The 13,646-nt window shown below is 47.3% G+C and overlaps 1 protein-coding gene across 1 annotated transcript in view; it reads left to right on the top strand.

The window, feature by feature from the left end:
* LOC147097659 (dedicator of cytokinesis protein 7-like) overlaps positions 1-13,646 on the top strand; it is a 169,192-nt gene that overhangs the window by 37,347 nt on the left and 118,199 nt on the right. The window contains 4 exon segments of the mRNA XM_085971655.1: positions 6,223-6,313; positions 9,631-9,806; positions 10,909-10,977; positions 12,868-12,997. Of these exon segments, the coding sequence (XP_085827781.1) occupies positions 6,223-6,313; positions 9,631-9,806; positions 10,909-10,977; positions 12,868-12,997 (466 nt within the window).

Genomic DNA, 13,646 nt, shown 5'->3' with positions numbered 1-13,646 from the left:
GGGTAAGGTGGGATGTGAAGGAGGAGGCTTACAACGCAGAGTGCTGGTGATGAGAAGAGAAGGGAAGCAGATTGAAGGCAAGTGATGGGATACTTTTGATGTTCACACAAGATCATTAAACCTTTTCCTGCACTGGATCCATGAGCGTGCACATATGGACCTTGCGCTGACCTCCTCGGCAATGCGCAGCCAGGCTGCCTTGGTCTGCTGAGGAGGATCCTCAGGCACCCTCTGACAGCATCCACAAGAACATGGAGGGAATCATCGTTAAAAGCCTCTGGACGAAGTCATTGTTGCATATAAATCAATATCAGTGAGTCCAGGATGGCAGCTTTAAAAGCAGCAGCTATGATGACATCATCAGAGGCGGCCAGCCAACCCGATCACACTCATTGGACCGGCCAGCGCGCCTCATTGAAATCAACAAGCTCATTAAATCAAAATCGGACATCAGCAGCTGATCCCGCCGGAAGCGGTTCCGGAACCCGCCAACCACGCAACCCGACTCCAACCCACCTCGGCAAATAAAACCGAGCCCAATGTCTTTGGACACTTCACGAATTGTAGATACTTAGATCTTCAGTAAATAGAGGTTCTTATGCAGGCTTTTAAAGCTCAAATTTGGCAAAACCCTGCTTCATTTACCTCTTCTCTACACCTCACCTTGTTTAGTTGGCCTGCCCCATTAGCTCATCTAGGTTTCTCAATAAGAAAAATCACCACCTTCTGATTTGTTTAGACAGAAAGTAAACCTTGTTAAATACAAAATGGGCAATAGAGTCGCTCTAGCTGCCTCTAATGACAAAAACTGTACACTGGCATTACAGTTACCGTGGTATTTTCTACCAGCCTTTAGTGAAATTTACTGAAGAAGTTCTGATTTTTTTTTTAAAAGGAAAACTATAGACGAGTATTGTAAACCACTCTAAAGTGTCAGCCTTGGCTCAATTGATGGCGCTCTCATTCTGAGTCAGAAGGTTGCGGTCACGTCCCCAGAGACTTGAGCACATAATCCAGACTGACACTCCTAGTGCAGTGCTCAGGGAATGCTGCACTGTCGGAGGTGCTGTCTTTCAGATGAGACATTAAACTGAGGCCCCGTCTGCTCTCTCAGGTGTGCATAAAAGATCCCATGACCACTATTTCAAAGACAAGCAGGAGGAGTTCTCCCCGGTGTCCTGGCCAATATTTATCCCTCAACCAACATCACTGAAACAGATTATCCGGTCATTATCACGTTGCTGTTTGTGGAAGCTTGCTGTGCTCACATTGGCTGCTACGTTTTCTACATTATAATAGTGACTACACTTCAAAAAGTACTTCATTGGCTGTAAAGCGATTTGGGACATCCTGAGCAATGTTCCCTGTAGGCTGCACAGTGCTCCAGGGATCCCCCGCAGCCGGCTTGCTGGCTTTTTAATGCAAAATCTGCGCATCCTTAAAGGGGCCGCACGGCGCCAAACAAAATCACAGGGAACATTGGTCCTGAGGTGGTTAATGATGCTATACAAATGCATGATTTTTCTTTCCCTGACAACTTTTATATAAATGCAAGTTCTTCCTTTTCTTTCTTTACTGGGGACTACTGGTGAGATCTGGGAGCTGTGGTATTATTTCACAGCGAGCCATGTTAAAGCTGCTACAGTATTGAAACACCTGCAGTCTCATAACCTTACAGTGTGAAAGGAAGAACGCAGGACTTTACCATTTCCTTTGGAACCCTGTTGTTTGCAGATGTGGATTCATTCTTAATATGGTGTTTTCTATTTGAATAGCAGGGCAGTAAATTAGTGCTCATTGACTTCAGTAGGCTCCTTTAATGGTGTAGGTCAGACAATCGATGACTGGACTACATTGGATATTTCAACATCCCCAGTGTTTATCGTTATTGAAGGCTTTTCGGTGGGGATTATTGTTTTGAGAGAAGTCAGGGCAGATTCCACAGTGCCACTTACGGAATTATTAATAGGAAACGGCCAAAAGAGAAAAGGGGCTCAAGTCAAATTCAAAAGTTCCACTGCTCTCGTGCCTATTCAATGTTTGAGCTCCATTCTAAATGTTCAAACTCACTGATGGCTCAGTGTGTGGTACTGAGGCATACAGAACAAGAAGGTCGCAGGGTCACTGCTCAGGCTCGGATGAGAAATGAGACTTGGGAGAAGCACGAGAGAGTGGCTGGTGGTCTTGGAGCCGAACCCCAGCGAGAGTCACCGCCTTTAGGAGAGAAGTGAAGAAAACTTGAAAGAATTGCAAAATGCCAAGTTTCACGTACGTGGTTGTGGTATTCTTTTGACTCCCTCAGATCTGGTAATCCTCTGTAATTCTCTCTTTAAAGCTGAACATTTATGATAAGAGTTTTGGACAAAGTCCTGTTCTTGTTTCAGTGGGAAATATCTAATTGAACCTGACATCAGAGTCCGTCACTACTGACAAACCCACATTAGTTAGTGCTCAGAATACAACATCAATTATACAGCATCTAATTACACGTGATTCTGCGGATTAAAATGCCAGTAATAACTCCCGGGCATTCGCTGTAGAGAGATCCTTTAAAATCTTCTTGCTGCTCCTCTAATTTGCTTAACAGTAATTGCAGACAAGTAGAATAGAGTAGAACAGTTGTAATTGATAAAAACTTAGTCGTTATTCAAAACTAGTGATATTCAAACACTCCGAACCATCCTAAAGGGAAGCCAGCCTTGGTGTGTGTGCTTGTTTTACAGAGAAACGCATATATTATTCAGTGTTATGTTATGAAGCTTTCTCGGCTGTCTCCTGTCGAACTGGATTCGAGTGCCTCAATCCCCGGTCTCCTTCATGTATCATGTTCACACCTGCTGGCTCGCTGACGAGGAATTTCCGTGTCCTCTACGGTCACTTGTTCAGTTGGTTTATGTCCAGCTGATTGGCGCAGACCTTTGTCAGTAACCGGACTAGTAAGGATCACTTTTAGTATGTGGCTCGGTGCTGTGTCCGAGTTGGGTAGCCATGTCTTTCTTTTGCTGATTTTTCACCCCCAGCTCTTCTAAAGTTGATGACTCTGATTGAGATGATGTTCTATGAGACCCTCGGCGCTTGAGTAGCTTGCCAGCGGTTATTCATCACGGGCAAGTCTAGACAGCGAGTGGCAGCAAGCCATACCGCTATGCAGAGCCTTTTGTTCTCCTTGCAAAATATCCACGCGTTCATGCACTCTCCATCAAGACTCTGGCTAGTGATCAGGAGGGGAAACCCTGGATGACCTGTCGTCGTCATTTCCGCCTACCTCCCCCCCCCCCCCACCCCCCCATCTCTAACCCAGGAGCACCAAAGCCACTTGTACCATTTCAATCTGCCCCAGTTCCACAGACCACCAATTGAACCCAAAACCTTCTGATGTATATGGCACTGAGTGGCGCCTTTACCAACAGGGCTAAAGTGGGCCAACTCAGGAGCGGAGAGGTAGCGGCCAGAGTCAATCTGGGAATGGCTGAACCATTATCACTGAAGTGAAGTGGGGTGAGACCACAGAGGGATTTGAGGACAAGGACCTTGAAATGAACACACTGATGGGTGGGCAGTTAGTGAAAATGGCAAGGCCAGAGGGCTGATGGAACTGTGAAACTGTCGTAACCAGCCCCTGTGTAATGAGGCAGTTTCATTTCACAGCGATTCTTACTGCAAAATAGTTAAGTAGTTTGTGTTAGCTGTTTCCTTGGGGAAGCTGTCCTGATGGACTTTGAACTAATTGGGCTGTTTGTTTATACTCGACTTGCCCTTAACGTTTGAGGGGCGTGGAAACAGTGATTCTGCGTGTACATGCCCCTGGTGCCAGTGTCCAGTTTCCTGGGTTTCCTTGCTGGGCTGCTGACTTGCCATGTTAGTAAACAGGACTTGTACACAGCACTTGGAATTGGACCTTTGCAACCGTTATTGTATCGATAGTGCACATTTATTAGTGATTGTAGCAAACGATTGGCTCCTGTTTTTATGATGGTACAGTGTGGGTTGTCACCGAGAGCTGAGCTCTTGATTTATATACCAGACTGTCAGAGATATGGGATAACACTTTCAGCCTTTGAACATAAAATTGCTGGCAAATCCCTGTTAGTGCGAATCACGTTATTGTCACCCTTACTAGTCAAAATGAAAGTGGCCATGTTTCTGCTTCTCACAGTACATTAAATACCAATGCAACCCATTTATACTGAAGGTATTTTGCGGGTCTGGAGATGGCAAGTTACACCATCCGTGAGAAGTGAAAGTGTTCAAAACACTGGCTGGTACATTCTCGGGCCAGTCATTCTCAGCGTGGCCTTACCCTACATGTAGTAGTGTCAGTGTGTTGAGACACAGTTGGGTATTTTCATACTGTGAAGATGTTGCTGTGGAAAATAGCCACCAGCTCCTGATCACTAACCCCTTGCTGGAAAGCACGCGTGTTGATTTTGTGAGAGGGCCGGATCAGATTTCGCTGTGGTGCTCCTCACAATCTGCTGACACTCTACTGGCTAGGCTTACACATGAAGGACTCGCTACCTGGGCATGGGACTGGAGGGCTGCTGGCACGCATGGGACAATCTTCCAGCAAGATTCAGCAGCTTCACAAGAAGGAAAGAGATTGGGAAATTAAAGTACAAGATGGCAGCATGACAGAGGTGGTGAATTGTATGTGCCAAGGTGGTGGAGATGTGGATTCTTCCCAAAAGGGGTGCCAAAGATTTTAGAAAGGCCACGTAGCTGGGTCCTGGGTCCGAGGCTGGACTGGAGCTGAACTGGCTGAGGCTTGTTTGAAGGTGACATCGCAGAGCCGTCCCAGGGCTTAGATCCCGCACGGATCCTGGGGAGTTGGCGATTCACTGAAAGAGAGGCCCACCAAGTGAAAGTCTCAAGGTAGCACTTGGGCGAAGCTGCGATGGAGCTCTGTTTTGCTGCTAAATCTGGACTCTCACTTAGATTCTGCACCAGGATTCTGATTGAGTGACTTGATGAATTGCCGGCAAGTGTGCGTGTTATCGGCCGTTTGCCGAGGTGTGGCACGCCCCTGGGGTAATTGTTTGTCCCATTCAAGGTGACAAAATATTTGATGCAATGACTTTGAAAGATGGCTTGTTGATCTACACTAAACAGACTCTGGTCATCCACTGACTCCATCAGTGTCCTTGGTTCTCCCCAGTCATTATTATAAATGTAAACTTTTATGTCTAACTTTATCCCCTGCACATCAGAGAAGTGGATATGCCTCTTGATGTTTGTAAAGAAAGAAAGATTTGCATTTATATAGCGCCTTTCACAACCTTGGGACGTCCCAAAGCGCTTTACAGCCAATGAAGTACTTTATAAAAAAAAAAAAAGTGTAGTCACTGTTGTAATGTAGGAAATGTGGCAGCCAATTGTGCACAGCAAGGTTCTACAAACAGCAATGTGCTAATGACCAGATCATCTGTTTTTGTGATGTTGGTTGAGGGATAAATCTTGGCCAGGACACCGGGGAGAACTCCCCCTGCTCCTCTTCGAAATAATGCCATGGGATCTTTTACACCCACCTGAGAGAGCAGACGGGGTCTCAGTTTAACGACTCAAATAGAAAGACGGCACCTCCGACAGTGCGGCACTCCCTCAGCACTGCACTGGGAGTGTCAGCCTAGATTTTTGTGCTCAAGTCCCTGGAGTGGGACTTTGAACCCACAACCGTCGTGACTCAGAGGCGAGAGTGCTGCCCACTGAGCCACGGCTCACACATTGTACGTGCGAGATCTCTACCTTTCTGGAGAGTTGCTGAGCTTAGATGAGGTTCATGGAATTACATTGAATTTACAGCACAGAACCGGGCCGTTTGGCCCAGCTGGTCTATGCCAGTGTTTATGCTCCACTCAAAGTAGTTTGAATGAGAGCCTCGGGAAGGGCAAGGTAAGAGGGCTCGTTTAACTGCTACACTTCCTTGGTACAGTACATCCCAACAGCTAAGTGTTAGAGGAAGATACATGGCCTGTTCCTAAAGGCTGGGCTGCCGCAGAGGTTTTTAAGCAGTGCTGTGTTATATGACCATAAAGTCAGAGCAGGGAGAGGTCTTCACAAAGAGCGCATCTATTTGCTCTGGCTTCATGTCAGAAGATTTCCCGATCATCCGAGAGAGCCCTGACCTCGGCGTTGGCTCACCGAGTTCTGACCTTGCCATATTGGCGGTTGCCAGATTCTCCTCATTGCGAACTTCATTCAGACAAACTGTCGTTCTCTTCACAGGACCGTAGCAGCTGAAGTCAGGAAGCAAGTGTCCAGCCAATATAGTGGCTCACCGCAGCTGTCCAAGAAACGCAGCGGCTCCCATCAGTTGGTGAGTACACAGCTGTTCCATGAGCCTGACACACGGGCTGTACCAGATTGTTGCTGGGGAGAAAGAGAAAAACAAGCTAAGAGTCAGCTCCTTCAAAGTAAAGAACTGTCCCAGTGGGAATATGCAACAGCAAACACAGGGCTACCCTTTGAGTAGCACCAGCCAGATTGAACTTGAGAGAAGATCCCTCCAACATAACCTTGCTGCACTTTCAATTACATGCAGGCGTATGTGCGCACATGCACTGGGTTGAGAGGGGTACATAGCAGGAGTCTCTCCTATGATTGACTTGTGTGAACCAGTACCTTTACAGCATTGGGATAGTCTAAATACAGGGCTTAACTAAGAGCGTTATTTGAACTTAGTTTGATGTCCAACAGTTTTTGCAATGCGGTTGGCTTTGCTTACTTATATTCTCTTGCTCCTCCCATATTGTTTTCCCTTTCTGTCTAGGTTTTCACAGATCCTCCCCCAGCCAAGTCAACAAGGCGACAACTTACTTGTCTGAGTAAGGTTGCCAGTTAAAGCTGAATGAGGGACAGTTTTGTCCTGCAGCCCCATATCCACTAGGATTAAGCCTGCCCAAGCTCATTTCCCATAACAGCCTCAGTGCTGGCATGTAGAAGAGACTTTTTGTCCCATCAGTTTGTGTTAGATTTGACTCCAGGTCCCAGAGGTGAAAGGCCAGTGTCCAACCCATTACACCCCGCAGCTCCCTGCCGCTGTTTTATTGCCCTCGCTGCTCAGATTGTTTTCGAGAAGAATGTAGGTTTTGTTACATTCCATCGTGGCCCACGAATCACTCTTTGGGACCCGTGGGCTGCTGTACTATCATTAGCTTGCAGAGATTTCCCTGTATAAATTGGCAGGAAACAGCAAGCTCCAGACAGTGAGCTTATTGTAGCCTGTTTTCATTTTTGGTTTCTTTTAAATTGGACAGAAAAAACTATATTGACTCCGTTGGTATTCCTGTGACTGGCGTACTTTAAACTGGTCCATTTTCCCACTCTTCCCGCCTCACAAAGGTGCTATTTGCTTACTGTTGCCGCACTACATTCCATTACCGTCCAGCTGAGGGAGCAGCTAACTGCGCCCAGAAGGAATTCAGGAGCCCACCATATTTTTCACATTGCACATAACAGGTGGATCCCTTTGCACAGAACTGTGAGAAGTACAGCATTCCAACTACAGTATTGAGGAATCCATGCCCCACTTATCTCCCTGTGTCCACACTGTCCTGAGTCAGGGTGGTCCAGTTTGTGGACATCGTGCGTACTGGAGTAGTGGGGTCAGTCAGGCTGAGACTGGGAAAGCTCCTTTGACGCCAAACTCCCTGGTCGTGTAGCTCTTGGACCGACTGTCAGTGGAGGTTAGGACGCCAACTGGTGACTCTCCAGTTCATGAGCTTGTAGGTCATCATGAGGTGCTTGAAGTTTCTCTTTCTGTTGCTGGAATGTGTCCTGGTTTGCTGCTGAGACTTAGTTCTGGAACGGAGCCTGTGAGTGAGGGAGGGAGGAAGTCAGTGAGCGATGAACTGCATCATTTGCTCACTGAGTCTTATTAAAAAGAGGTGAACTTGTGACATTCTGATCGTATGTGCAGATAGCGACCAGACCGGATGTGGGCGGCAGCTAGTGATGTGTAGGTTTACAGTGTGGTCTCCAAAGGAAGTCATACAACCACAAGCTGCATGACAAGAGAGTCTCAAATAACCTGAAGCATTAGTAATTAATTAGCTTCCTTTAAAAAAAAACGTATCTAATATTTTATGCTCATGGAGCTGATGGAAGTTAGTGGCTGGGGAAAGGGACACTTTCCACTTCAGGCACTTAAGCCTACATGTTTTGATCAGTTTTATGCCTTTTAAAGTAAATAGTTATTGCCACTGGTAAAATAATGTCGTACAGGAAATTCAGGCACCAGTGTTGGCATCAAAAACTCCCAGGACATGTACAGCACAGGTTAGATACAGAGTAAAGTTCCCTCTACACTGTCCGGTCAAACACTCCCAGGGCAGGTACAGCACGGGGTTAGATACAGAGTAAAGTTCCCTCTACACTGTCCGGTCAAACACTCCCAGGGCAGGTACAGCACAGGTTAGATACAGAGTAAAGCTCCCTCTACACAGCTGCATCAAACACTCCCAGGGCAGGTACAGCACAGGTTAGATACAGAGTAAAGCTCCCTCTACACAGCCGCATCAAACACTCCCAGGGCAGGTACAGCACGGGGTTAGATACAGAGTAAAGCTCCCTCTACACTGTCCCATCAAACACTCCCAGGGCAGGTACAGCACGGGTTAGATACAGAGTAAAGCTCCCTCTACACTGTTCCATCAGATACTCTCGGGGCATAGCACAAGATAGATACAGAGTGAAGATCCTCTACACTGTCCCAACCTTCGAAAAAGGACAGTGTGTCATTTTTCCATTTCCTGAACCTGCCATCCTGTGGCCTGGCAATGAATCGTTAATTCGGGGCAGTTATGGGCGTGTAGACACGAGGAACATTGAGTGCACAAAGTCATCATGTGGAGCCCCTACTGGCAGCTGACAGAAGAGGCTTTTCATCCCATCAGTTGGTCTGGATTTGAACTTGGGTACCAGCGGTGAAAGCTGATCTCAAACCTGTTTCAGTCCTCAGATTGTTATTTTAAAACTTGAGATGTTTATATTCAGTAAGCAGGTAACTGGAGAGTCTAATTACTGAATGCTAAGCTTCCCCACATCACCCACGCTGGTGTTGGGTAGTGAATTCCAGGATATTGAGTCAGTAACGACGAAGGACTGGCGAGATATGTCCAAGTCAGAATGATGTTTGACGAGGAGAGGAACGTCCACATTGCTGCTGTGGTCCTTCTCGGTGGTGGAGGCCACGGGAAGGAGGTGCTGCTGTAATCAGCTTGGTGAGTTGCTGCAGTGCGTCCTGTAGATTGCACATACTGCTGCCACAGGGAGCTGGTGATACAGGGAGTGGATGTTGAGTCCAGTGGCAGGGATATTGATTACGTTGTTTCCATTGGCAGTGACAGACCTGTAGCTAGCAGCCCTTCACCCCATAGTAATCCATGGTAACATCGGAACAGGAGTAGGCCATTCAGCCCTCGAACCTGTTCCACCATTCAATTAAATCAAGGCTGATCTGTATCAACTCCATCTACCCGCCTTAGTTCCGTAGCCCTTAATACCCTTGCCTAACAAGAATACAGCTGACAATGCTCTCTGTCCTTAAGCTATTATTGTACTGATGGGTATTTCTTGTATCACAAGTGGACAGTATGAGCAATTCACACGTTTTACATCTGCCATTTCTCACAGGTACCCCTTTCGGAAGTGGTGGAGCCTGTGGACTTTGAGGAGTACCTAACTACACATCCCCCTACTCCAGAACCAGGCCCCCTCCGAGAACTGCTCGAGTTTCCTGCAGACGATATCGAGATAGTGTACGAGCCGCGAGAATGTCGAACTGTGGAGCCTGGGGTTCCCGAGGAAATGTGAGTATTCTGACACATCTGTAGCAAGGCCTTGGTTCATGGGACAACAATTTACATTTTTTTTAAAAATCCACTCTTTGACCAATTCATGCCCTCCCTGCACAGTATGGAGGCACAGGGTCACTGAATTTTCTACATCTGCTCTCTTTGACACTTGATCAACCAGAAGCAGGAGCCCAGTTGCAGCATGGTGAGCCAGATTGTGTCAGCTTTATTCTTGTCTCTGGCACTGGACACCTCGCTTCTGCCCACCACGCGAGCAATATGGCACAGCTTCTCCTACTCCTTATCTCTGCAACCCCCGAGATCTCTGCGCTCCTCCGATTCTGGCCTCTCGCATTTCCCGATTTTAATTGCTCCACCATTGGCGGCCGTGCCTTCAGCTGCCGAGGCCTCAATCTCCGAAATTCCCTCCCTAAACCACTCCGCCTCTCGACCGATGTTACCTTGAACTTTTTTTCGGAGTGCGGCCCTTTCAATATACCGCCCATGCGCGGTTTTTCACATTTAAAAGCCGGTGAGCCGGCTGCGCGGGAGCGCCAGAGCGCTGCGCGGCTTAAAGGGAACATTGCTCTCTACCTCTCCTCCTTTGAGACACTCCTCAGCACCTACCTCTTTGACCAAGCTTTTGGTCATCTGTCCTTATGCGGCTCAGTGTCAAATTTTGTTTAATGATGCTCCTGTGAGGCGCCTTGGAACGTTTAGGAGCTATATAAATGCAAGATGTTTTTGAAGCAAACCAGCTCATACGATAGGGAGTCCCACTACCTGCAGGATGGGAATAGGACTCGCAAGCGGATGGGCTGGGCCCAACAGTTCATGTAAGACCTTGAAGTTAAATTGGGTGTCAGGACTGTAGCCCTCTGACAGGAGCCAGTGCATGAATATCCAAGATCGGAATCCTAGTTAAGCAGCCAGGCTGCTTGTCGTTTAGTTAGACGATCTGATGAGTGAAGGCCTGGTAACTTTGAGCTCCAACTAGAACAGTAACTTGGCAGATTGTTCTTTGACAAACGGTGCAAAGGATTTTATATTGACCCAGAACAAAAGGACTGTGTAAGCTGTTGCATTTACGTGGAATATTCTATCCTTTCTCTTTCAGGGGAATGGACCCTCGTGTGAGGGACGCAGTACAGATCTACACCGAAGACTGGGTCATTGTTCACAGAAAGTGGGTTTCTTGCGGTTTATCTTTGTATTTTCGTTAATTGGTTCAGCCTGCTCTGCTTGTTTATTGCTGAACTGTTTGTTTTGCCTAAGGGTGATGTGCTGCTGCTGGGAGATATGCTGCACTGAGGAAACTGGATGGCCAGCTAACCTTTAGGAGGAAAATAAGAGAGCAGAAGTGAGATTGGGGCGGGGCCGGGGGGGGGGGAAAGAGGATGCAATGTTCAAGTATTCAATATTTAAATGGGCAGCTAGAGTCTCAGAATAAACGGGACTTTGATATTTCAAGAATCTTTGGTCCACTCCGAATTTTGTATCTGTGCAAAATGCTGCAACACAAAAGGCTGCACCGTTCTGATTTGTGCAAGTCCGGGTGTTAATTTGAGAGCGAACGGCCCTGTGTTATCACCTTTCAGCACAGTTTAACAGTTTGAGCTCAATAAAATGCATGCTCAGGTTGTGAGGGTACCACATCTGCACATTGTAGCACCTTGTTTTCAAATCCCTCCAGGGCCTCATAAGAACATACAGTACATAACGTAAGACGTAGGAGCAAGAGTAGGCCATTCGGCCCCTCGAGCCTGCTCCGCCATTCAATAAGATCAGGGCTGATCTGATCTTGGCCTCAACTCCACTTCCCTACCCGCTCCCCCTAACCCTTGACTCCGTTATCGTTCAAAAATCTGTCTATCCCCAGCTTCAATATATTCAATGACCCAGCCTCCTCAGCTCTCTGGGGAAGAGAATTCCAAAGATTCACGACCCTCTGAGAGAAGAAATTCTTCCTCATTTCCGTTTTAAAAGGGTATCCCCTTATTCTGAAATTATGCCCCCTAGTTCTAGATTCCCCCACGAGGGGAAACATCCTCTCTGCATCTACCCTGTCAAGCCCCTTCAGAATCTTATATGTTTCAATAAGATCCCCTCTCATTCTTCTAAACTCCAATGAGTATAGGCCCAACCTGCTCAACCTTTCTTCATAAGACAACCCCTTCATCTCTGGAATCAACCTCGTGAACCTTCTCTGAACTGCCTCCAATGCCTCGCCCCCTCCCTATCTCTGTCATCTCCTCCAGGCCTACAACCCTCCGAGATCTCTGCACTCCTCCAATTCTGGCCTCTTGCGTACCTCCAATTTTAATCCCTCCACCATTGGCGGCCGTGCCTTCAGTTGCCAAGACCCTAAGCTCTGGAATTCCCTCCCTAAACCTTTGTACCTCTCTCTCCTCCTTCAAGACGCTCCTTAAAACCTACTTCTTTGACCAAGCATTTGGTCACCTGTCCTTATGTGGCTCGATGTAAAATATTGTTTGATAACGCTCTTGTGAAGCGCCTTGGGACGTTTTACTACGTTAAAGGCATTATATAAATGCATGTTGTTGTTGTGCAACTCCAGATTCTGCAGTGTAAGGGCGGGCAGTATAAGTGAGGCTTCTTGTGGCTACAACTTTTGGTAAACCTGTTGAAGTTGACTTTTATTCTTTATTTCAACATTTTCATGAATTCTTCAGCATTACTTTTCCAGTAAGTTGAGAACCTTGCACCTCAACATTCACTGCTCGTGACGTATGAGCCTGTCTGTACTCAGCTTCGTCATTATAGCGGTTTTCAGATTTAGACACACAGCAGCGATCGACAGTCATTTTCCAAGCTGTGGTCCGGGGCTTGAGTAATTTAATTCAGCAAACGCACGTAAAACAGTGGCCACAGCTCTCCTCAATCTCAACCCCTTGATAGTGTCACTGCCTCTTCACTTTCTCCTACTTCAGAGAAGTCAAGGATGGGGAAAGGTCATTGACCCATCGCACCGACTCTGAGTGAGTCCCTTGCTCATTCCGGCCTCCTCTTCTCTCACTGTTGTAACCTTGTGTTTTGATTTTTTATTTGGAAATAGGTACCAAAGGCTGAGCACTGCATTTAACCCCAACACATTGGAGAAGCAGCGGGAGAGGCAGCGAGGCCTGCCCAAGCAGATCTTCGAGTCTGATGAAGTTGTCGATGACCGAGGGAGCCAGGACGATCAGGTATTTGAGCAGGAAGAATGTGTAACTGCTATAGTTACTTCGGTACTTGATATGCTTTCTGTTGTGTATGTAACCGTTTACCTTTAAGGGAACTATAGAATGTAACCGTTCGCCTTTAAGAGCACTACTTTAGGGTGGCACTATCTATTGGCTCATGTATACTGTAATACCGATAGTGACCACACCAGTATATAAGGGTTGTGATACGTTAACTAGGGCAGAATCGCCCGAGCCTCTGAATAGTAAAGACGTGTTTTATTTTGTTAACAGTGGAGTCTGTGATTATTTATAATACAACCCACAGACTTAACATTGGCGACGAGGATGGGATTCGAACCCTGCGGCAGTTGTTCCACGGCGGCTTCGTCCGAAGACAGGACGTTGGAGAGAGGTCTCAATCCTCACCAGTCTGGAACCGACAGGCTGGAAGCGACAGGCATTAGGACCCTGAAGCCTCCATAACCTCGTGGGTAAGCCGCAGCGTTGGCTGCAAAGACAGGGCGATCGCAATCCCTGATAAGAGCCGCGGTGAAACGCGCAAGCGGGTAAGCCAGAGCCCGGGAGGGAGCGAGCAAGATCCGCGCGAGCGGGTGAGCCAGAGGCCGGGGGCCGCTTTCAAGTGCGAGGCGCAGCCGGGCCATCGATCGCA

This window comes from Somniosus microcephalus, chromosome 31 (genome assembly GCF_052327205.1).
Source record: "Somniosus microcephalus isolate GS21.2 chromosome 31, FLI_Smic_1.0, whole genome shotgun sequence".
NCBI classification, from domain to species: Eukaryota; Metazoa; Chordata; class Chondrichthyes; order Squaliformes; family Somniosidae; genus Somniosus; species Somniosus microcephalus.
The sequence above is the reverse complement of the archived record's forward strand: the minus strand, read 5'-3'. Positions and strand labels throughout refer to the sequence as shown.